The sequence below is a fragment of the Neofelis nebulosa genome, chromosome 8 (assembly GCF_028018385.1).
Source record: "Neofelis nebulosa isolate mNeoNeb1 chromosome 8, mNeoNeb1.pri, whole genome shotgun sequence".
Lineage (NCBI taxonomy): Eukaryota > Metazoa > Chordata > Mammalia > Carnivora > Felidae > Neofelis > Neofelis nebulosa.
This window is the reverse complement of record NC_080789.1, coordinates 72,486,796-72,512,584: the sequence shown is the minus strand read 5'-3', so window position 1 is coordinate 72,512,584 and position 25,789 is coordinate 72,486,796. Positions and strand designations below refer to the sequence as shown.

Genomic DNA, 25,789 nt, shown 5'->3' with positions numbered 1-25,789 from the left:
CTTAAGTTTCCTATATGAGACTGCCTTGAACTCTTACTTTTGCCATTTAAATGTACATAAGCTGAAACTAAACCCCACATATCACCTCTGGTATTCTTTCCTAATTACGAACAGTGATTTTGTTACCACTTTAGAAAGAAAAGACTAAGAAAGTACTGATGTTGGTTCTCCCCTACCCCCATGTTTTTCTTTTCCTTAAATATTCTAAGTCCAGGATTCAATTCCTTTAGTCAAGAGGTTTCATGTTTAAAAATAAAAGTTAAGAAACTACCATCAAGGCAAATGAGTTGTTCATTCTGTTGAAATTCATTAAACTAGAAATTCATTAAGCTAGAGGTTTTGCTTACAGATGCATTTAATTGTAGGTTCAACAGATAATTTCTTCTTCTCTCCTTTCCCCAAATTATATTCAACATTTAAAGCTCTTTATAGCTTGCCATCAGCATTATTCTGGTAGGCTTGTCAGTGTTAATTCTGTTTGTTTTTGACAGCTTTTTAAAGTCCAGTTTTAGGAGTGCTCGCTTCGGCAGCACATATACTAAAGTCCAGTTTTAGGATAGTTGAATTCAGATGTGTACAAGAGTGTGTATTTTACAAAATGTTCTTGATTAATTTGTTTGTAAAGTATCCATTGTTTTTGAGTATGCCCAGCTGATATGATAAAATTTTCATTGTCTTACCATAAAGCCTTGATGATCAACAGGGAGAAAGCAGATAGTGTGAAGCTTTTTGTGAATTTTAAAAGTGCAAAATAAAGCAACCAGGTTTAAATAATTGGATTGTCTTTTTTTTCTCTTTAACAGGCTTAAAGTATTTTCCTGAAATCTAGATTTTTATTACTCCCTACTGCAAGATTACTCAATGTTCAGTTCACCCACTCAGCAGCAGGATGGAAGAATTGAGAAATTATTAACTTTGGTGACTTAAGGAGTGTTGATATCTGAGCAAGCAATTAAATGAGATAAGATTGAACACACAGAAGTGCTCAGTAATTGTGTAATTATGAATCTGCGTTTCAGGGAATTGTAGGATTAAAATCTTAACCTTTTTATGGAACCTCTGGAGGAACCGTGTCTTTGGGACCTGGTTCCTAGCACAGTTTGGAATATTGTAGTTACTTGTATTCCTTGACACTTCACAAAAGAAGTGACATTTGACCATAGGTCTTGGAGAAATAGGACTTATTCAGGCAGAAAAGGGGAAGTAATAGAAGTCTAGGAAGAGGAGAATGGTACAGGGAAAGATGGAAGCCTGTATGACTGAAGCTGGTTGGGAAAGATGTTAGGGGACAAATTTAGGAAAAGATTGGTTAACAGAAAGAATGATTTTGAATGTTTTTAGCTTTATCCTTTTTCTTCTCATTCAAGAATGACATTTGAAAATACTCTCTTTGAAGATATTACCTTTGTATTTATTCTTGCCCAAAACACTAATTTCCCACAGCCTCTCAGCCACTTACCAACTCTGAGCCAGTTTATAGATCCAGAACACCTCGAAGAAAGGGCACGCCAGCTCCCCTTAAGAAAGGATTCTGCTTGCACCCAGACATTGCATAGTGGTTTCAGCTTCATTTCAGAGTTTCCTGCAAGGGATCCTAAACTCCAAAGAAGGCTCTGACAATTCTTTGGTGACAACTTTGGAGACTGTATTCAGTGTCGAGGGCATCCAGCCACCCAGGTGGCTTGACAGCTATAATGCTGCTCAGGTTGGCACACTCTGCTTGCCAGATGAGGGTTTGTGGGTTATGCATAGTACGTTTACCATCTCCTTCCTGCCTTTTCTCTTGAGAGCACTGATGTTCAATTCAGTGAAAAAGGTGGGGGAGTGGGAGGAGAAAGGAAGACTAGTAACTAAGGCGGTTAGCAGAATCTTTTCTCCCCCTTTTCATGTAATGGAGTTGAAATTGAGTCACATGACTGCTAATTAGGATTTTATTTGCTGTGTTCCCCCTTGCAGTTAGGTGTAATCAAGTGACTGAGTCCATTCCTATGGAATTTGAGTGGAAGTACCTCTTCTTCTGGGCTGGGACCCTTAGGACAGTGGATGTGCTCCTTTGTAGTCTCTCTTCATTCCTTCCCAAAGTAGTAGCAATAGCAACTCAGCCTTGATTTGCTGCAGAGCCACAAGATGGAAGGAACTTGGATCCCTACATGACCACATGGAGTACTGAACTGTTGGGTGAAAGAGGAATAAACTTCTTCACTGTTTAAGCCACATTATTGGTTTTTTGTTAGCAGCTTACCTTTGGTTCAAATTAATGCAAATGGTATTTCAGAGTTAGCTTCACTGAAGTTGGTTCTCAGCAGGCTGTACTAGTCCTGCCTTTCCATTGTAATAATTGATCTTGGGGTAATGGGGACTGAGTATATAAAAGGCTTTGCCAAGGGGCACCTGGCTGGCTCAGTCTGTGAGGCATCTGACTCTGAATCTTGGGGTTGTGAGTTTGAGCCTCACATTGGGTATGCAATTAAAAATTAAACATGATACAATGAAAAATACAATGAAAAAAAAAAGGCCAGTCCACTGAGTTAATTCCAAGTTGTATTTAAAATCTCACTTGATGACAAATATCAATAAAGCCTGATGCACATTTGTATAGCGGTAGAGACAGCCCGATAATATATAGCACATTGTTTTTTGAGCTCTGTTCCACAGACTAATAGTGTGCTAATGTTAGACCATTATCACTGAAATTATATAAGGCTTAAAGTTTTTTTTCATTTTTTTGTGTGTGAATGAAAATGTAGAAGTTTACTGAAATATAAACATTTGAGAACATATCAAATAGGAAAAAACGACTCCATACACAGACACTTGCTGCAAGAGGACGTGTGAGGTATGTAACCACCGCCTAGGCTACCCATGTGTTATTAGCACATTTTTCCTGGTTGGAATCCATGTAAGGTGGGAAGGGGACAGAGCTGCCCTGGCTGACTGGCCATACAGCCTGCAGGTCTGCACCTTCAGTGAAAGCCCCTCTTGGCCCAGTTCCTGGGGGCACCTGCTGGCACCCCTACTCTTGGGTAGAAAGGCGGAGACCCTGCTGTTTTCCTTGAGGGTAGGGAGGGTTCACTGTGTGGGTAAGGCTGGACAAGCTGCCTGGGGAAAGGGAGAGGATCCAGTGACCAGAAAGTGTGCTGTCCCTTCATCCTCCAAGTGGGAAGAGTCCATCCTTTGTGATCAAACCCCTGAGAAAGACACACTGGCCAAATGTCTGCAGTACCTTTAAGTGAGCCCAGCACGGCCAACTGGGTTCCTCTCTGTCACCAGATCCCAGGTGCCCTCCTCTGCCAACAGCCTGTGCTTGCCTGGTGGGGAAGGCGGAGAAGGCTTCTGAGGCCGAAAAGGGTCAGCCCCCAGTGGATGAGAAAGTGTGTGTGCATTGTGTGTTGTGGGGGGCCATGGGAGGGGAGAGAAAATGCAGTCCAGCAGAGTGTGTGTGCATTGTGTGTTGTGATGGGGGGGCCATGGGAGGGGAGAGAAAACGCAGTCCAGCAGAGCTGTAGCTTACCAGGCCGAGGTATCTGTTCTGTGCTAGCTTTTAATTTCCTCCCCTTTCCTTTCCTTTTCTGCATTAGCAGTTTGAGGGCTCCCACCGGCATGGCCTCCCACCACCACAGCCTGATGACACCCTCGTGGTGGTGGTCTGTGAACACTGCAGGGCATACTCATTTGAGAGGTGAGCCTTGTGTAAGAATCACATTTTCTTTATGACATAGGAGCAGCCTGCTCCCCCTGCTGAGGGTCCAAGAGGAGAGACGGAGCTCCCTCATCTCCTATCCCCTGGAGTGGCTTGACCTCTTCAAGGCCCATGGCCTCCATGGCCCGTCCCTGTCCTGAAGTGGGGAGACCTGCCCGCACCTTGGTAAGCTGGCTTGGTAAGCTAAGGGTATGGGACTAGCCCTGCTTTGGCAGAAATTTCCTATTCTTTTAAACTTTGTATTCTACTTCTTTAGAGTAGAATATAGCGTACCATATTGGATGTCGGTTAAAATATATCTCAGGTTTAATATATCAAATACTTCATAGGATTCTGAGAAGCACCATAGTTTTCAGTTATTTCACTATCTGAATAAGGTTAGAACCACCCGTCTAGTGTTTTTTGATTTATACTTACACTTGCACATATAATAAGCCAGTGAAGATTTTATTCTCATTTTACAATCAAGGGCAGGAGAAGTTATAAGTTGCCCAAGGTCATATAGCTGGAAGTGGCAGAGTTGTATCCAAATCCTTCAACTCTGGAGTCTGTGTTCTTGGAAGAAATGAAAGGTTTGGTGTTCATTTGGAACTAGGTTAACATCCTGACTCTAGCACACACTGGCTGTTTGATGTATGTGCAGTTAATGTGTAATGTAATGAGTGAGGCAGAAAAATAACTTTTTAAAAAACTTGAGAATATTCAAATCCTAGTTCAGTAGGTTTTTGGTTTCCATTTTATCCTCAGTTGCTACTACCTTCCATATTGGTTCCTATGACTTCTGTTTTGGAGCGATTTTGTAAAACCCACTTGAGATTCATCAGGGTAATTTTTATGAGGCAGTTAGCACGTAGGGTTAGAACCCTCATGACTACAGTGCTGCCCAGGACTCAGCTCTTTGGTCGCTGTACCTGGGCCTATGGTAGAGTTTGAGAAGAGCCATTTAAGTGGAAGGAACTTGGTAATTCAACTCACCCATTCTGGGAACCAAGATTAATTAAACATAATTAACACCTTTTCAGCTTTGCTTACAACGTATTCAGAGATTCAAGAACAAGATTGCTACCAGTAGCAATCCTCTGCAATGTAGGGGGGGAAAAACCAAAACAAAACTTTAAGTAATTGGAGAGAAATAACATGAGGGAAGAAAATAGAAAATACTTGCCTTCAACATACTCTGTGTAGGCTCCCAACTGTCTACTTGATGAAGACAAAGCCGGCTTGAAGTATAGGCACGGATAGGGAAGTAACCATCCTCAGACTTTTTCCTCCTGATTTACCTTAACCCATGCCCACTGAGTCCCAAGCATTTAATTAATAGATTAACTGAAAAAAGCCCCAACCCTTTAAAAAGTTCCCTGCTCCCTCTTTGGAGAGATCCTTTCGGGAATCCTTGCCAGACACAAATGTTGGTAAATGAGAGTCAGAAAAGGGAAAAACACTTTATGCTGCAAGACTTTTCTGACCTATAAATTCAGTTCAGTCTCCACAGAATACTGAAGCTGGAAGGAAACCCTTGAGGTGGCCTAGCACTCTCATTTTACAGAAGTAGAAACTGGGTCAGAGCACTTCACCTGCTGGAGGTAATGAGAGAGGTGTGTCTCCTAACCCAGATCTCCTGAATCCTGGCATCCATTGGGCTCTGTACCACTCAGCAAGATAAGCTTGGTGATGGTTTGTATTAGATTAGGAACCATCTTTTCTGTTGTCAGTTGCTCGGTTCGTTTATCTAGAAACACGAAGACAAGTATTGGCATTTTTGAGAACTGTCTTCATATTCTTTATTATTTTTGTTAATGTTTATTTTTGAGAGAGACAGACTGAGAAGGGGAGGGGACAGAGAGGGAGGGAGACACAGAACTCAAAGCAGGCTCCAGGCTCTAAGCTGTCAGCACAGAGCCTGATGCAGGGCTCCAGCTCATGAACTGTGAGATCATGACCTGAGCTGAAGTCGGAGGCTCAACCGACTGAGTCACCCAGGCTCCCCAACTGTATTAGAACTGGCTTCATATTCTTAAATGGTTGTTTGGAATCAAATGCTTTCAGAGAATGGGCTACAAGTTACGTCTAAAGTTGACATAACAGCACCTTGTGCACACACAGCAGTAAAGAGATGTGAATTTCCTTTGCCAAAAGAAAAGCTGAGGCTAAAATTGATCCCTAAAATGGGAATACTTCACCAACTAGCTGGTTCTGTTCAAAAATAAGGAATCAGCTCAAGTCCTGCGGCCAAGTCTATATATACCCAATGTTTTTGTTCCATACAGGCTTCCCAAACCATTTTGTGAAAGCTACGGTTAAACTTCATTCCCCTAGTGAAGTTTATGATTCTGTGACCTTGGAAAAATTTGAGCTCAGAAGTGCAAAATTCAGTTGCTCCTGCTCATTTATCCTTGGCCCAGTTTACCTGGGAACCTTCCCAATGTGTTAGCAGAAAACCCCTGTGACTGTGCACAAGCACACCTCCCGTTTTAGATCACTCCAAAGAATGGCTAGCAAATGGAACCAGGCAATTAACAACTTTCTCATTTGACTAAAAAGAATTTTTATCATAATTGTGTTACCAGCATTGAATTGGTAATGAGGCTCTTAGAATTTTATCTCAGTTTTTCTCCTTTGTGCATCAAAAAAGGTCACAAGTATTTCTGTAAATAGTAATTAGTTGTGCCTTTCCTCATTAGCTCTGAGGAATGGGGAATCACCTTCAGGCTGCAGAATAGAGAACCCATGCACTGGAGATTTGCCAATGGCAGGCTCACTTTGTTCAAAGTGTTTCAGAAATGTTTGAATTTGTCGCTAGCATTTAGAAGCTGGGAGATTTGGCAAATGTTTAAATTCCTGGTTTCTAAGAATGTGAAGGGAGGTCCAGCAACACTCGTTCTCCTTTCCATGGCAGTAGTCAAGTGTCCATTAGAAAAGAAGAGCTCAAGAAACCAAAGTATGCCCATGCTGTGTTAATAATACCTCTGCTAAAATCCTTGGGGCACTCCTGAAATTTATCCACACCAATACTTTCAGGACCCATCACCCAAGAACCAGCTGGGCAGGGACATGTGCCATCCCTGGAAATCTAGCAGCCTTGGGTGCCCGTTCCAGTTTTACTACTATTTTGAGAAGGCCCATGATTTGTATCTAAGAGGGCTAGACAGCAAGTGATACCTCCTTTTACTTCTGGTGCGTTTTATTTAACTCAGGAACTAGAAGGCAGAGCAAAAAGTATAGCAGATGCATACACAAAATGAATCTTCTTCTTTTAATCAGAGCCAAAAGGAGTCCCCATTGACATTTTACTCGGTGCCCCTTCGTGGGCTTTAAGCAAAATGTTCGATTTGCTCTGAAGTGAGGAAAATGCAACAGTTAAGGGTTCTGTCTCACAGGTATAGAGATTAGAGACAGTGTTTTAACATTTGATATTTATCTTGAGACCCACCTGACCAGATACTTTGCACTCTTGTTAACCAAATCTGTGAACACCTGTTGGCAACTATATGCTTCCTTTTCTTGCCTAATTCTTCACCGAACTGCAAGGCAGTTCTTTTCCTTCCTTTGTAGCTAGTTTTGTTTTTTGCCACTAACCAAGAGTTAAAAGCTTTAAAGGTTATGCATTTCCTTAAGCCTTTAGCAATCTACATGACCCTCTGTTGCCAGAAGCAAAAGGAACTAATCTTTTGAGAATGACTTGAAAACTACTGAGGACAGCGAGGTTCATACCTACATTTCTCCAGACTATGTATCAGTGTTTACTATTTATTATTCGTCTTTTCTAAACAACACATCACAGCATTCTTTTCTAAAAGGATGCCCACTGTGGCAGCTCAGGTTCTGAAAAGGTCTTCAAAAGCAAGAAATTTGCTAATTGTTTATGTGAGATTGTGATGGAACAAGCACCCTTGTACATTGTTAGTGTAAATGTTGATCAGGCAGATTTCTTTTGGAGGAAAAGAAATTATAAATGCGTCACTTCTGTCCCAGGAATTATGCTGCTCAGAATTTATGTGCATATATGCCAATGCAGGATAAGGTTATCCATGAGGAAATTCAAGTCCATGGTTAAGTCGATTATGGTGTATTATACCATCACTGAAAAGAATGAGGTAGACCTATTTGTGCTAATGTGGAAGTCCACACATAAAGTGAAAAAAGCAAATCTAAGCATGCATGTATAGTTTGCTACCATTTTTAAAAGAAACATTTACATAAATATGCTTTGAACATCTGAAGGACACTAGAAATGATTAATAGTGGTTACTTCTGGGGAGGGACCTGATGGACTGGAGATGAAGAGTGAAAAGAGATACGCCACTATCTTTTGAGTTAGTGTGTGTTGATTTTTGTTAACATGTGCGTGCATCTCCTTTTCACTGCTATGTTTTTTAAAATGAACCAGACCACGGAAATAATGATACACTTGTTGAGTAAGTGGCTCTCTCCCCAGTTGTGTGTTTCTGAAGGTTCTCTGTCCATCCCACGTACACAGCCCTGCCCTCTCCAGGGATGGGTGTAGGGGATGCTAGACTACTCGTTTATCTCTTGGATTCACATCCCCCTTCCCCAAGGCCTAACAGCTTTTCCCCAGTCCAGTAAACATGGACAGCTTTGCCTCTGGGCCTCAAGTTCTATTTCCCACTTACTAGTAGGAACAAGGGGATATGCAGGAGTCAAATGGTGGCCTGTTAATGGTATAAGAATGGGCAATCATGCCTGAACAGGGGAGCTAAACAGAAGTTACCTGGATATGTTTGAAAATATCTGTGTTCAGAAAGGTAGTTTGTTATTTATTAATAAGCATTTATTAAATACCTTCCTATAGGTCCAAGGTACCACTAGGACCTTACTTAGGACTGAAACGTATATGCAAGAATTGCACATAAAATATCAGCTCATTAGTTCAAATTCAAGATCATTGTTCCTTGAAACAGAACCTCATATAAACTTGAAGTAGTCAGTGGCACAGCATCCTCTAAAGATTTTAAAAGAAAAAGGCCAACAAGTTAGCTGGAAAGGAAAGGAATAGCCTCTCTTCAAATACTAAATCTACAAAGTCCTCTGCCTCTAAAGCAGATCCTTGTAGTTTTGGTCTCTTCCCAGGAAATAATCACCACTCTGTTGAAAATGGGAAAGGCACCCCCTACCATCCCCAAGGGGGGAAAAAAAACATTCACCCAAACAGCTTCTACTTGTTTTTACCATATATTCCAGGGATATGTATGGGTTTTTTTTGTTTGTTTGTTTTTACATTTATACAGTTTACATTGCTTGACCCATAAATAGCACTCGTAATATTAATAGGGCCATAGTTTTAAAGAGTATTTACATAGCCCCACCATGCATACAGAGCCTTTTTAATATTGAAAAAATCAAAAAATTTGAACTTTCCATCACTAGGCAATATAAATTTGGCCATCTAAGCTTGTAAACCCTGACTAAAATACAAGCAATCATTTCATCCATAAATGCTGTTTCTGGTTCTCCAACAAATCTAGCACTGCAGTGTAACAAATGTCTTGCAATTCAGGGATATAAAAATAATCAGCTTTAAAATCTGAACTGTACAGTATGTACATTAATATTTGCACCGTTAAATTAGGAATACACTTAAGTCTATGAAATACTACATTATAAATAGCAACGTCTTTTTCAATCTGGAGCTGGAGCTAATACAATGCAGCGTTTACCTGGCTAACTGAAAGGGGACGAGGTGGCCTCACACGATGGGATGCACAGTATTGGCTGGGTCAGCGTGACTACGTGCATGCCGCACAACAAGACAGACTGATCAGGACCTGGGCCAACCTGGTGTAGACAAAGGACACACACTATCACTTTACAAAGGTGGCGGGAGTTCTCCATTGTCTAAAATCAACACCCCCGTCCAATCACCTCCTGACAGTCTCTTGAGGATTCTCTTGAGGATTGGAGACCAAAACCGCTACATAGGGCTGTAATGCACCTGACAGGCACAAGATGTGGCATCAACCTGGCACCATCCAAGGAGGGCAAACTGGAGAAATCACACCTTCCAAAGGTTAATCTGACACTGTAAACAGCAGCAGGGGTCTCATTTACATGGGCAAAGCACTTCAAACTATTTTAGTAACTTTCCTATGAAGAAAAAAGATAGGATTCAAGATGGTTAATGGCAGTTTAAACATGATCCCCACAGCTACTAGGTTAAGAAATAATACAGTTTTTGCCCTTGTGTCCCTTTTTCTTCTTGGATTTAGTTGTCCTCTGACCAAACTGAGGAGTGGGGAGTGCAGAAGTTGGGCTCGAAAGGTCATCTGTATAGTAGGCGTATCTCTGTGGCCGGGGTTGAGGAATTGGTTGTCCAAGAAAATATCCTTCTTCTTCTGAGTCGGAGGAGGAGGAGGAGGAGGAGCACCAGGAATCATCGTCCTCACCGTAGAGTCCCAGAAACCTAGGCACTCCTGGGTTCTGCAGTGCGTAATCGGAGGTGGCATGGGCGTACTGTCCATACAGATCAGCATTCTGGATGTATGCTTGGATTTCCCGGGCACTTTTATTCTGTATAAATTTCTCGTAGTTATCGGGGGTGTAAAGCCGCAGTCTGTCCTTGGGAGAGTATTTTCTTTCTGTGACCAGATTCAGGGCATTGTCAGAACGGGACTTCCTACTTCTCCTGCGACGATGGTGATGAGACCGGGATCCCCTCTCTTCAAAATGGTAGACCCGTCTTCGAGTCCTTTCACTCATCGGAGGCTGCCGGATTTCAATGTTGTCATAGTTTCCATTGTCAATGACGTCATCTGAAAACTTGACCTGCTGTGGTCTGGATTGAGACTTGGATCTTCTCAGTACTGGCAGATGTACTACTGGTTTCTCCTCAGGCATGATTTTTTCTGGACACAACTCTGAACTTAGACTCTTCAAGGACTCTGTGCTCCTGTGCAACATGGAAGAGTTCAAAGTCCCCATATTGCTCATTTTCTCACAATCTTCTGCCTCCATTTCCTCAAAGTTTTGCAGGGAATATAATGAGGGTCTCGGCTTGCTTTCTCCATCCACTGAAGCCCCTAGAAGAAAAACCAAGACAAAATGTGATCTTCTGACAATTACTACACACAAGCTACTGAAAGGAAGCATCTCAAAGAAAATTCTCCCAAGTGTCAGTGTTTGATTAACACCCACTAGGTAAAACCAACATGCACTTGAGAAGGTTTGACTTTTATCATCGATACAGGGGGCATAGCCTCTTACAAGCCCAGCTCTTTTGTGGCCAGACATTAGTTATAGCACATGTCACGAGCAGCAAACATTTTGAAACTTCTCCACATGTAGAACATGACACACAGAAGCTTCTGCTTCATGATACATTAAAGCCAGACTACTTCACTTGAACATCTCTCTAATCAATCCCTTCCTTTGCATCCACATGGCCACAGTTATCATCCTTTTATACCTAGTTTAGCGGTCAGCAAACCACAGCCCAAGGGCCACATTTGGCCCACAGCCTATTTGTGGATAAAGTTTCACTGGAACATAGCCACACCTATTCACTTACACATGGTCTATCATTGCTTTCTGCAGTGACAGAGTTGAATGGCTGCAACAGAGACTATATAATCTAAAAAGTGCTATCTAGCCCTTTACAGGAGAAGTTTGCCAAGCCCTGACACCTAGATCATCATATCCAGTCTTCTTCCCCCTTTACCTCTGTAACATATGCCACTCTCAGATTAATTTTACTTTAATAAAGCTCTTCTCAAAACAGATATTGCTCTCCTTTTTTAATAGGGCCCAGGCAAGTCGAAACAAGTAAATATAGCCCAGCAGACTGTAAGTGACTAGGGCATGGTACAGACTATTGTCACCTAGAGACTACATAAACTTCCTACTTTCTAGAGGGAGCCTGTTTCTCAGCCCATTATTGTCAAGGAATGTCAGCCCTAACACTTTGTGTACCCAATGAGGTCTGTTTTTGATACTAAGTGTTAAAACACAGAGCCCAGCAAACAGGATATGCTTAATTCAGTCCCACCCACATTCTTCAACTCCCCTTTATTGTTGGCCTGCCTCATCTTTGACAAGTCCAACAGAAACTAGGAGGGTAGCTAGCTGTCTTAATTCCTTCTTGCCAGGGTTATTTCTGGCACAGGGCAGCCAGTAAAGCCTTTCCTGCCTATATTACAGTAACATAACCTTTATGAAAGGACTGAATATTATCAGTTGGACTATAAAACTAGCCACAGCCTTTGCTAGCCACGGACCAGTAATATTTCTGTGTTCAAAGACTTAACGCAAATGTGAGATTCAGGAGGGGGTGGGTTCCAGACTCAGTCGTGCCTTTAAAAACCTATGTAAAGTTAGGCATTTAGCCTCTTGGTGATTTAAGTTTCCTCATGTGTAACACATACTAAGTAATACCCACTTGATACAGCTCAGGATCATTTTAAGGGTAAGATGTACATAACTGATACGAATATGCTTTGAAAACATTAAAGTGAAATTATTTTTTAATCTGCATAAAAAACATTCAGCTATTTTTGAGCTATCTGTTGCCAGTGGGCAATTCAGAAAAATATAAAAGATGCCATGAGCTTATAAAGCACACATGCTGATTTTAGCATCTTGAAATTCCTACAGCAAATCTTAAGAGCACAGGATCTTTCAGACACAGATGCAGACTCCATTATCCACATAAATCAATTTCCTCCTCTTTAAAATAAGGATAATACCTATTCAAGAAGCTTCTATTAAACACGTATGCTCACGTTTATTTTGTTAGCGTTTGGCGTTTGATGTAAACTTCTTCCTTCCCTTGGTCTACAGTTTTTCGTAACATGGGCCCTACTGCTGAACTGTAGTTTGTAGAATAAATTTTTTAGTGGCTCTTTTTTCCAAAAACCCCATAATCCCTAGATTGCGTACCTGTGATATTAGATAAAGCCAAAGAATCCATAGAATCTCGAACACTTTGCTCTGGTTTCAAGTCTGACAAACACTCCAGGGAATCTTCATACCAGTGTGTTTGATCGTGATTATAGCCTGAAGCCCCATGGTCCAGATCCAATTCCTGGAGCCTTCTACTGCTTGCAGGGCCTGGGTGGCTGCCATAAGCAGAATCGCCTAGTCCATCTTGTGACTGTGCCCAATACATATCAGACTGGTATTTTTTACTTGCAAGGCTCTGGTTATTTTGCTTTAACTCGGTCTTATTTTTAACCATGTTATCAGATATCCAGTGCTCACTGGCTCGTATATCTAGCTCACTGGGCGGCTGCTGAAAGAGGCTTTTATCACCAAACTTGAGGAGGAGCTGCGTCATATAATCTTCATGCTCAGCCCATTCTTCAGGGTCTTCTGGGGTTTCGTGCTCCACTCTGCCTTTCCAAAATTCTTCATTGACGAAACCTCCCTGCCTGGCGAGACTCAGATCCTCCAATTTCCGAGAAAGGGTGTCATCAGCATTGCCTGATAGGCCAGGAAACTTGTAGTTCAGAGCAGGTGACAAAAGAAGAGACTGTCTACACTGATCTGCTGACCGACTGCTCTTGCCCATCCGGACACTTCTTCTAGAGTCTCTTGATCGAGCTGACTGAAATGCAGAGTCAGAAGAATCAGAGGCATGGACGTCTTCACCAAGGCTGCATGTTTTCGAGCAATAAATCTGACCTTGTTTGGGAAGGAAGGGACACCCCAACAAAGAAGCTTTACACTGGGCACAAGAAAAGCAGGCTTCTGTAGCATGCCAGTGCTGCCCATCATAGGTCATCTGTGCATGGTCGACACCTGTTTTGAAGAAGGACAGAGTAGGGGGTTACAGTTCAATCTTGAAATAAAGGAAGACAAAGACAAGAATGTTTGTATGGGGGAACTCTAAAAGGTGATGGAAATGTCTGTATCTTGAAAGGGCTGTGGGTCACACATGTACAGTTAATTGTCATTATTCACAAATCCCATATTTTTGAATTTGCCTACTTGCTAAAATGTATCTATACCCGCAGAATCAATACTTGCAGAGCTTTCAGGGTTATTTGCTGACAGGTGCAGAATGATGAAAAATCTGAGTCAACTGATGTGCCATGTTCCCAAGCTGAGGTCAAACAACCGATGCTCTGTCGTTTGTCTCTGCGCTCATACTATAACAGCTGACAGAGCCATGGTCGATTTATTATCAAGTTTTCTTTGCATTTTTGGGCTTTGTGTTGATTCCGCTGTTTAAAAGGGCTCCCAAGCATAGTGCTGAAGTGCTGTATACTGTCCCTGAGCTCAAGAAGGCTGTGATGTGCCGTATAGAGCACGTAAGTGTGTTAGATCTAACAGCTTCATTCAGGCATGAGCTACAGTGCTCTTGGCTACGAGTTCAATATTAGTGAATCAGTATACACTAAATAAGGTGTGTTTAAGACATACATGAAACAAGATTATCTGTTGAGCAGTTCATGAAAATGTGACCAGAGCCTTGCAGGACCCCAACCCTGACTGTCCCCAAGGAGCAACGGTCCAGTAACTCAGGCGACTTTATAGAACACAACCATCGCAAATAATGACAGCTGACTACATATCCATTGTCAAAACTCCTCAAACTAAAACATTTAAGATCTGTACATGTCCCTGTAAGTTCTACAAAACAAACCCACACAGAGACTGGACAATCATAGGCCGGCTACACACTTACCGATGTGCTCCCCACAGGTCTCACAGTACTCTGCATAGAGAGACTCAAAACAGCCGCAGCAGAATGGGCGGCCATCCTTCATGATGTATCTCTGTCCCCCCAGGACCGTTTCACACTCAAGGCAGCAGAAGTGTTTCATGTGCCAATGGCGACCCTCAGCTTCTGTGCACTCATCAGCAAAAATTATCTTTAAAAAGAAATGGGATGAAAAGATCATGGTGAGCTCTTCTAGAGGCCAAGTAACTGCATGTTTTCTGGACAACTGACAGACACTGGCTCTTAAAGAAATCACTTGGGGCGCCTGGGTGGCGCAGTCAGTTAAGCATCCGACTTCAGCCAGGTCACGATCTCGCGGTCTGTGAGTTCGAGCCCCGCGTCAGGCTCTGGGCTAATGGCTCGGAGCCTGGAGCCTGTTTCAGATTCTGTGTCTCCCTCTCTCTCTGCCCCTCCCCCGTTCATGCTCTGTCTCTCTCTGTCCCAAAAATAAAAAAAATAAAAAAAACAAAAAAATCACTTAACTAGCTAACCTTGGTTCTTATAGCCTCAGGCTCACATCTTACTTGATTTAGATATGAAATAAAAGCAGGAATTGAAAATGTTGAAAAAGAGAAACTCAGTGCTTGCTTAAACTTAAAACAAAAAACAGATTTTTACGTCGGAGATCATTCATTTGGTCATATTTTTGCTCTCCAGTCACACTTTGTTGGCATAATCTGGCAAAGAATACATTAACATTGAAATAATTTAGTAGTCTGTATTTTGATACTAAACTCATAAAAATGTCTGCAGAATCAGCAGTTACAGCTATCCAGATGCTGTGCTGTGTGAACAGCACGTGTAGATAATGTTTCATTTGACCTGGTGGTCATCTCCAGATTAAAGACTTTATTTTTTATAATTTTGGTTTCAAAGAAAATTCAAATTGCATATTATTGAAAAAAACTAAAAACATAAATGTAATAAGTAAGCACTGAAAGTTAACTGTCACTGATTGAAGGAGACTGAGGAGATACAGAATAAATGCAATAAGGTACCCTGGATTCGATCTTGGAATAGAAAAGAGACACTAGCAGAAAAACTGGAAATCTAAATAAAGTCTGTAGTTAATGGTATTATGCCAATGTTAATTTCTTAGTTTTGATGCATATACCATGGCTAGGTAGGATGTTTAACAATAAGGGAAGCTGGGAAAGGGTCTACAGAACTCTCTGTCATCTCTTCAAGTCTTCCGTAAATCTAAAATTACTTTAAAATAAAAAGCTTAAAAAAAATTCCTTTCACACCACCATCCCTTCCCACATGCCCCAGGGGTAACCACTGTTAACTTCAGTGTATGTCTTTCCATACTAGTTCTGAGTGTATACAGATACATACACAATCTCGACTTACTCTCCCTTTAGTTAACAAAAAGAAGATTATCTACTACTTAATATTCTTGCAACTGGTTTTCTTCTCCCACAATCCATCAAGGACATCCTACTTGTCAATGCACAAACACACCTGCTGCCTTCTCTTTATTAGCTGCATATTATTCCATTATATGAATGTACAAGATTATTTAAAAATATACAGACAGCAAAAGCAGGAGATGTTTATATTTTGCTTACATGTGAACAGTGGAATACTGGCTTACTAGAAGCTTATTTTTTCCAGTGTTAAGGGATAAACTTTTTTTTTTTTTTTTTACCTCATCACATGCTGAACACCGTGGTTTGAGCAGTTCAGCATGGTGCCTGCCACAGTGAATTTTTCCATCCTGATAAAAATAGATGAGGTCGACCAGGAGCTCGTTGCACGTGTAGCAGACAAAACAGGAAGGGTGCCAGCACACTCCAGGGCCCGCACGAGAGGCAAACACTGCAATTTCACCTCCATTTATCTTCAACCCACACTAAAAACAAAAGGATTTGAAATTTAGATGATCCTTCTTTAAGAACTGGATGCTCAGCCTTTCCTACTTTACACTAAATTCCATTTTGTCAAGAAAGCTTTTATTTGTGGCCCCTCCTGTTAGTGATTAAATAGCTCTTTAATGCTGGATTATTCTGATTCTTAACTGGAATGAACATGCCTCAGATACACTACCACACTAGACCGTTGCTAAGAATGGTTTCATCCAAGTCACATGAAGAGTCCTTTTCCTGAGCCAGCCTCCTATTGGATACATTTCCTACTCCAAGCCAGGAAGTGTCTGAACGTCTTCATTCTGTTTCTGCAGTTTTGAACAGTGGGTGTACCCCAGCACCTCTCTCCATGCCCAGATTTCACCTGATGTTTACACAAGGGCAGACTGACTCCCCCTGTCAGTTATAAACATTAATGTCCACTTAATAAAAAGCTAGGCTGCCTTTTATGTTTTGGAGGCTTTTAGGGCCCACACCTGTGCTAGCCCAGTCACCTACCCCCAACCATACTCCATCCACGTCACTACCACGAGCTACTATTCATCCTTGGACAGTGCTACCTGTTCGCACACGGCGTGCATCACTGCTCTGGACAAAAGTTTAATCGTTCCTCTTCCTAGTGCTTCTTTCTTCCTTTGAGCACTGAACACCTGCAATTCTTTCTTCTCCTCTTCACTCAGCGACTGGCAATACCGCACCTTCAGAGAGAAGAAAACAGAAGCACCACCCTGGAGCACCCAGTCTCCCTCACCAATTCAGTATTTCCAGGGTTAGAGTTTCGGCAAAGAGCAAGTTTAACTGGCCTGCCCCATAAATCCCCAATTTAAAAATGACACTGTACCTTTAAAATGACATCAAATCTTATAGCCTCTCCAACAAAAGGGAAATGCAATTTGAAGGATCTTTTTTTAAAAAAATAAGGAGTGTTTAAACTTTTATCAGAGACACTTAAAAAAACTGGAAGACATTAACCTTTCTACAAAAGGTTTAAACTTGTTAATTGCCACTTTCACTCTCCATTCTACAGGCACTCAACTGCAGGGCCAGCCCTAACTACCAGAAAGCACTGACTCTAGATGAAGGGGCAGGGAAATCTCAGGAATTTATATGTTCCTGATAAGTGGTGGGTGGCTGCAAACACTATAAAAAACAACTTGTTGTTAAGTTTATTGCACTGACACCCTTTTCTCTCTCAAAGAATGGAAAGCTGTATTCTCAAGGCAAATTTTAACTGAAGAAAGGCAAAAGAGCCCTGGCCAGTGAGGAGGTAGGGTTTATGAGAGGCAGCTCAATGTTTAGGGTGTATTTTTTTTTCTTTAAATTAGGCTGCTTCCTGTTATTTTACCTCATTATCATGTGGTGGCAACTGGTACAAGAGCTGTTTAATTCGATGTTTCTCTCCAGGGCTGTTAACATAAGGAACCTTTTCCTCTGGTAAGCAAGCAAAATAGAGCTGGATCTGGGTAAGAGATGAAAAACAAGGACATCAGCATACCGGAAGTGAACGTCTTAGCTTACATTCCATCTTAGAAAGTTACCTTTCCCTTTAGGTACAGGGTTTGGCCTCTTGTAGCTAATGAGAAGACCAGCTGAGCCAACTCAGCAGAACTGCAAATCTTCAGATAGCTAGCATCCAGCTGCTAAATTGCTCTTCAGGAATGTAATTTGTAGTGACAATTAGGGGCATCATAAATTATGCACCATAAAATGTGCACACTTAATGCTACTATTCCTCAGCCTATCTCCCTAGGGTCAGCCAAGAAAGAATGCCGGGTGAGTGCTGCATATGACCACACAGGCTGTGTGACACCGCCCAAAACCCAGACACTACACAAGCACACTCAATTTGCTCTCTGAATTTTACACGTCACAAAGACAAAAGCTGTTTTGTTAAACTGTGTAAACTCTCCCTTATCAGGTTCTCTCAAGCATCAGCTTTCTTTGCTTCCATGGGTGTTATTTTCTAAATACCCGGAGTCCGTTTCCCCACGGAAACTGGAGGGGGGCCATACTGAGCTGTACTGAGGTCACTTTGAAAGGAGAACTCCATTTCTGGTTGGTTTTTTTTTTTTCCCATGGTTCAAGGAATATCCCTTAATGCGTGTAGAGTACTTTGCAGTGCTGAGAATCAAGGTGGTTCAAGGGGAAAAGATCAGGGAACTAGGGGCTTGTCTGCTTCAGTTTATCTTTCTATCACATAAAACCTACCCAATCGTAAGCTGAAAGAAGGGGTTTTCTGCTAGTAAATTTGCTTTCCTAACCAGTGTGCCAGCACACCACCCTCCCTCCCCATTGTGTCAGCCACAGAAGCTTTTTCAGTTAGGAGTGCTTACTGAATACCAGTTCCATGTGCACCGGGTACTGTGCCAGGATGAGTAGGGAGCCCCTATCCTCAGAAAAGTTCCCCACCATGCAGGACACCCCCATAACTTAGGAGCAGCCATACACCCAGCTGGGACCTTTTATTTCAAACTATGGCTTCACCTGCATCTGTCACCAGCAATTTTTAGTAAGTTCATCATTATAAGGATATTGGGGAAATAAAACTCTGCATATACAATATTCTCATCTTAAAGTAACAATACAAACAAAGCATAAAATTATTATTATTATTATTTTTTTTTTTTGCAATCCACTCTGGTGACAGATTCTTTTACGTGTCAGGTTATCAAAGGTCAAACGTCTAAGCAATAACACTTCAGGTGATTTCTTACAGCTCTGTACTTCTCATCTCTTCCAAAGCAAAAGCATTGCTCAGAGCTGGCATGGAAATGTTCCTCTTTCCTTTCATTACCTTTCTATTGTTACTTGATGTCTTCAAAAAGTTTAAATTCCTCTCACTCTCTCCCAAGAGCGAAGAAATTAAGTATGCCCTTCAAAAGCAAAAATTTATACTACCCAGAGAGTAAGGACAAAGGAGGGTAGCATAGCGTGTCAGTAATGGTAGGAATGGTCTGTACATTTTTTAGCATTTCTCAAAAAAATCTGAAATGTTGTTGGTAAACAGAGCACATGGGGTGATGAGGTCCCACCTGCTCTGGCCGCAGGCCTGGGGGCACCCAGGCATACTCCTCCAGGGCACAGCCAGAGTCGTCGTCAGATGTGGAGCTCCTCTGGCACCCGAAGGCAAGCTTGCTCATTTTGGGCTCCATCTCCAAAGGCATACTATTGAAGTGAAAAGGCCAGTTTCTCAGTCACAGGACATCAAACAATGGCTGCTGTGGACAATATAGGGAAAAAACAAAGAAATTAAAACCTGAAGGCACTACTCTTGCCCTCCAGGAACTTGTATGGAATGCTGTTTACACACAGCTGGGCCTGGTTTTCTAGTAACTAGTTACCCGTTTCTAGTTACCAAGTTACCAGTGTCGCCAACCCCCAGGCCCACCAAAACTGCGCATCTAGAGTTACACAATTTGGAAGCAGCCCCCTTAACAACTTAGCATTTCAGAAGATGCCACCAAAACTAGCTTAGTTCCAGCTGCCTTTAACAAGCGCCTCTAACACGCTATTCGTTAGAAGGGTTCTCAAGAAACTGCTTTGTTGACTTTCTAACTTTCCCACAAATGAAATCCTGTGAAGTCCCAAGAGTGGAAGAAGTGTCAGCGATGGCACCGCCTCCTGCCCTGCCTGCTGCTTTGTGCTCCCGAGACCCCACCCTGCTCCCGGGTCTCCTAACCCCAGCCATTTACTGCTGCCTGCACAGAGTGGGTCCACTGGCAGACTGCTCAGATTTCTGGTTTCTAACCAAGTTCTGAGAGACAGTAAACCTCATTTACTCCCTGACTAGAAATAGCAGTTGAATCCTTAATATAGCACATTCAATCCAAAAGCCTTTAGTATCAATGGGCCAAAGTCTGCCAGACAGTTCATTAATGAGTTCCTTCAACAAAAAGTAATTGAATCCAAGCACGAGGCTAAAATAAAATCCTGCTAGCTGACTATTAGTGTGGAATTACATTACCAGCAGGCATTCATTGACAGGTCACACCTACTATGTGTGACAAGCTAGCAGCCAGCTACTGGGCAAAGTAAGATGTAAATCCAGTTCTGGATGAAAAGTCTTCCTCAGAGGGAAGGGCTGCAAAGGTGTTAACACAGGGGTCTCTTGCTCTACAGCCCAGGAACTTTGTTATAGGCGTTTAAGTTCCTTGTTAAGTTTCTTTTGATTCTTAAACATCATCCCTCATCCCAAGGCACTAAGAAAAAAAGATACAAGACTTTTCAGAATCGATGCAGCTTGTTTTATACCTGCCCCTTTCCTTCTCCCTCCACCAAAAACAAAAACAAAAACAAAAACAAACAAAAAAACCAACATAATTAGCCTGACCCCAATTTAAAGAAAACAAGGCTCAGGAAGTTCAATCACTCACCTAAGGTTACACAGCTGAAAGCCAGAGAGTACAGTCACACTACGTGCCTGACTCATCAGACTTCCAAAAATTGTTCTGCCTTAAAAAATTCTCTCTCTTGCTAAAACAAGTAGGAAAGGCAGTGAACCCTAAGCACACTCCTGCCTGAGAGGAAGTCCTTTCTCAGCCACTATGTCAAACCCAACTCTACAGTATCAGAAAGTTACCTCTCACAACCCAATTATTAAAACGTACGGTTTTTCTTTTATAAATCAAAGGACATAAATTAAAAATGCAACAGTTAACAAACGGAAGGCCAAACATCCAAGGGCTACAAATCGTTGTTAGAAGGAGCGATGCCATACAGTAGGCAGATATTATTTCAACTATTAATTTAACTTTTCCTTCACCCTGAACAAAAAGTATAGATGAACTCATTTCCTCCACTATCACTGGGAGGTTACGACCTTTTAAACAAGTCGTCATTTCACACAGGTGCAATTCATTCCCATCTTGACTTAAGAAAGGCTCTCTAAACAGGCACATTCCTCTTAGCCCTCCGTAAAAAAAAGGATGTGTTAATGAAAGTCAGAAAATTTCTTGGATCTAGTCTTTCCCTTTTGTTTTGGAAAAAGCAACTCCCACATGTCAAAGGAAGAGAACTAGAGGTTAAGAATTTAATTAGTAACTCAAAAACCCCCACCAGGAGAACGGGGGCAGGGGGGCTGGGAACCTTCAATGCAATTATAACCTGAATAGTGAAATATATATATTTGGCCCTTCCCAAATCTGGCTGAGGAAGGAGACACTAAGGTACCTGCACTGCAGAAACTTACAAAAAACATAAATATTAACAAGAACCTATTAAATATTAATATATTATAAAACAAGAGAAAACACAAATTTAAGACAAACCATGGATTTTCCAAGCTAGCACAAAGACGCAGACTACCAAAGATCTGGATTACTTTTACAGCTATATTCCTAGATTAGCCTTTTGCAAAAAATGTATAGTAAATTGCCATCCCAATCAAGGTAAATCAACTTTAGTACTAAATGACATAATCCACCTCCTCCCAATCTAGATGGGAGACCACGCCTTGAACTACAACTCCCATATATTCGTCCCAGCCTCTCTACACACTACACTGAGGACTGTCGACCATCAACAATGTGAAGGGTCCAAGTGAAGGGACATGAGCAACAAAGTCCTAGTTATCACAGGCAAGGCTTTCAGTTTTATGTGTTGGTATTCTGACAGCTAACTGATTCCTGGTGGGATTAGTGTTATGACATTTAATTATCATATGGAGCAACCTAATGAGGGCGTGTCTCAATTCACAGGGGGGAAGACGGAGCCTCAGAACGAACTGTCACAGGACAACTGTCCAAAGGCACAGTGGCCTTAGAACTTGGACTGTGATCTTAAACCTCTAACCCCACACTGCCTCCTAGAGGTGGAACCTGACTGAGCCGGTTCCCCTTTGCTGTGGCCAGTCCGTACGGCTACTGCATCAGTCACGACAAATGACTGAATGTAGGGAGACAGTCCACTTTGCCCAGAAAAGGCACTTCAAGGAAAGCACACAGTCAAAAAGGATTATAAAAATTCACCAGCCTCATGAGCTGTGGGTTCAGAGTTTATTCTCCGGAGAGAGCCTCTTTTTGCTTTCTATCAGAAGATAATAAAATGACAAAACATTACATGCATTGGGAAGGTCTCAGAGCTGACAAAAAAATTAAAATAATAAAAGTTACATAGCATGACCTTTACTTGATAACACAAAAATCTGAATATGGATTTTTCTCTTTTAAAAAATTACTTGTGTCAGTAGACCCTTATATTCTTAAGTATATCATTTTCTCAAACTGTCATATGAAAGCAGGTGACTGCTGATCATGGTTCTTGCACTATAAATTGTTAAAGTAATAAAAACGATAAATAAAAACATTTCACAGGGGCGCCTGGGTGGTTCAGTCGGTTAAGTATCCAACTCTTGATTTCGGCTCAGAGCATGGTCTTAACGAATCCATGAGCTCAGGCCCCGCGTCAGGCTTTGCGCTGTCAGTGCAGAGCCTGCCTGGGATTCTTTCTTCCTCTCTGCCCCTCCTCTGCTCTCGCTCTCGCAAAATAAATAAACTTAAAAAAAAATACATGATCTCCCAAATACACCTTATGTAGGCATTTACATTTACTGTATTGTAAATGCTTGACAGCACAAAGAAAGAGGGGGACGTGGCCATTACTTATGCTCTGGGTCATGATGTAGGATCTTCCTAATGACATCTAAATGTGGTTCTGTCTCGTCTGCCAAAATACCACCTTTTAGAACAAACACGAAACCATGTGTGAATTAGATCTGACAGAAAGATTTAATTAATTTCATTTCCAGGTATTGTCTCTAGGTTGATCATGTGAAATACAGACACAAATCAGGTCTACAAATGAGTTGAATTATAACAGGAATAGAACTATCCAAAGTTGGAATTATGATATAGAAAATTTTCAACATTTTTTTAAGAACCACACTTAGATGGGCAAAAGTGGCCCTGTCCTTTATTAATTTTGTACTTAATTTTTGTAAAATTTTATTTTGATGTAATTTCAAGCTTCAGAAAAGTTGGAATAGCCCTTTGTAGCCTTTACCCAGACTCATCAAGTGTTTGCATTTTGCTTCATCTGGTTTATCACCATTCTCCTCCTCATGATCACAAACACATACACACACTTTTGTGGGAACCTTACGGAAGTGCAGATTTTTAACATCCTCTTACCTAACCACAGCTAAGTTAAATATGGTATTATATTTTTTAAACGTTTATTAAAAAAAAAACTATATGCAAGACACGGTGCTAGATACTGGAGATCAACAGAGTAAAAAGCCAGAATAACTTAGTATTCTGTGATTATTCTGAGGAAGGTTTATTGTACTGGTAGTGAAATGCTGTAACTGAATGAACTTAATCACATGTGAATGACAATTATGCATTAACTAATTCTGTGCTAGGTTTGCCCCTGTTAAGGAAATGGATCTGGAAGGGCCCCACCTCTCCAAAGTCTCTTCATAATTCTGGATGTCTCACAATGCAGGGAAAAAAGTAGAACAGTGTTCAGGAATGGGTTTGTTCAGGTTCCAGAGTTTGACCATCAAGGAAGCATGTAGAGGGAGCAACACCTTTAAGAGCTAACAGCACTGTCAAAGATGGCACTGAGGTCAAGCACAGAGAACAGATACTTGGATTAAATTACAGCAGGTAAGGAGTTATTTGCAGGTACTATTTTAAAGAGAGGACTAAAAGCGGACTAGAAAGAAGACTCAAGGAGACGAATGACAAAAAGAAGAAAAGGGAATGGACAAGGGAGATGAGAAGGAAGCCCAAGGTTAGGTAGAGAGAAATGAGATACTTTTTTCTTACGAAGACAAGGACTATCATGGGGATGCTCCAAGCCAGCCAAACAACAGAAGGTGGAAGAGTTTCATTTCCCTTCTTTCTCCTTTTCTCCTTTCTTCCTTCAAAATAGTTACTTCTCACCATTTAAAAAAAACTCAAAGACAAACAGTTCGCAGATGTAGGACTTCTCAATCATCATATAATTGTCAAGAGAACATCTGACCCAAGGGACAGAGCAATACGTAAGGGAATGGGATCTGGGCTTCAGCATTCAGTAAACCCAGCCCTGAACTCTTCAGACCTTTGGCAAACCACCAAACGTAGTGGGGCCTTGTTCTTTATTGTAACTATTTTCCTTACAAAGATGGTCTAAGTAGGTGAAAGTTTTAAAGAAGAAAGGAATTATACGAATATAAAGAATTAAAATTACTATTGACTGTGTCAATTGGCATTGTTATTTCCACTCTGACTACACAGATTTTTCTTGAAACTGACCAGCAACTTCCAGAATAAGAACACGTTAATAGCCAAGACAAAGGATGACATGTGAATTTCATCTTCTTTTTGAGTTCTGGAGGTTCTGTAGCCTCCTGAAGGGCAAACAGTTTTGACAAACTATCAGCCACCATTCTTAAGTCCCTTGGGATCAACTTCTAACCAGTCCTCACAACAAAATCTCCAATACTAGCATGCCTGTGCATGCACACAATGCATAATGGTCTACAGAGCATGGCAGGGTATTTCCAGGTGTCTTAGTAGAGCAACAATGGTGAGAACCCAATATATAACTGGCTGTAAGTTGGCCCTTATTCCCCCAATCAGAGTATGGTCTCATTCATCCAACAGTGATATAAGGAGGGGTTCCTTGTGAAATTTACTTTGGAGATTCATTTACTCCATCCATTCATTCATCTCTGTATTTAAGGGCCATTATTGAGTGGTTCTAGGAAATACCACAGAGGCAATTGACTTCATTCCATTAAAAGCTAGAACTTAAAAAAGAAAATGTATTTAACATGGCAAGAATATTTTCAAATTCCATTATACATTTCCTTGTTTTCTTGAGTGCGTGTGTGTAAATTATATGTGAGTTAGCCTTTGACTGATCATTTGTTTTCATTCTGAACAGAAAACGAACAATAGAAAGAACGCTGGCTTCAGGAATCTAATCTAGTCATTCAGCTGGATGTGACCCTGGAACCTAGTTCCTCAATTGGAACACAAGTTTAGGGCTACCTCACAGTGTAGAGCTGATGTGTGGAATTGCATGGCCCCAAGGCTTTAAGATGGTTGAAAAACTTCTTATAGGTTTTTCCCTCCCTGCACTCATGACAGATTCTGAATTCTTGCTACTTTAGTCTCTTATAAAGTAAGTAGCTTTTTTCCTTTGCCCACAACCAACAACCCCTAAATCTTTTTTAGTATTTTGCTTTCAATGTTCTGCAAATTAGGCAACTGTAATTTGAAAAAATTCATCTAGACGTATATAGAATCATTACCCTATGAACAAGGGCTTACACATTCCTTCTGGAAGTAATCACTGGTTAAATAATACACAAAATGTGAAGGTATTATGCAAATTAAAAGCAGCTCTATTATTTTGCTATGCTATTTTGGTCATTTGAGGATCATTTATTTTCTACTGAACTTACATGCTGCCTCCAGAATAGCTAAGGAGTACTATTTTGATCGACCTTTACATATACATAAACGAGGCTTTACTATTTTTCCCTAAAAAGTTTCATAAGTCAGCACAGTATATGAAGGTCCAGAGGCAGTGAAGAGTCGAGAGTTTTGCTGG

The 25,789-nt window shown here is 41.3% G+C and overlaps 1 protein-coding gene across 6 annotated transcripts in view; it reads right to left on the bottom strand.

Moving 5' to 3' along the window:
• Positions 1-2,524: 2,524 nt before the first annotated feature.
• The window catches only part of PRICKLE1 (prickle planar cell polarity protein 1), a 119,050-nt gene continuing 95,785 nt past the window's right edge, over positions 2,525-25,789 (bottom strand). For 4 of the 6 annotated variants that reach the window (XM_058743072.1, XM_058743073.1, XM_058743075.1 and 1 more), the window contains exons 2-8: positions 19,276-19,461; positions 17,589-17,702; positions 16,804-16,941; positions 16,027-16,230; positions 14,340-14,526; positions 12,590-13,450; positions 8,868-10,734 (exon numbers count right to left, since the gene is read on the bottom strand). In XM_058743072.1, coding sequence (XP_058599055.1) covers positions 9,872-10,734; positions 12,590-13,450; positions 14,340-14,526; positions 16,027-16,230; positions 16,804-16,941; positions 17,589-17,702; positions 19,276-19,407 — 2,499 coding nt within the window. In that variant the 5' untranslated portion in view covers positions 19,408-19,461 and the 3' untranslated portion in view covers positions 8,868-9,871. Of the gene's footprint in view, positions 3,309-3,511; positions 10,735-12,589; positions 13,451-14,339; positions 14,527-16,026; positions 16,231-16,803; positions 16,942-17,588; positions 17,703-19,275; positions 19,462-25,789 lie in introns of those variants that run through there. The other 2 variants (XR_009265769.1, XM_058743076.1) reach the window with 2 other exon arrangements.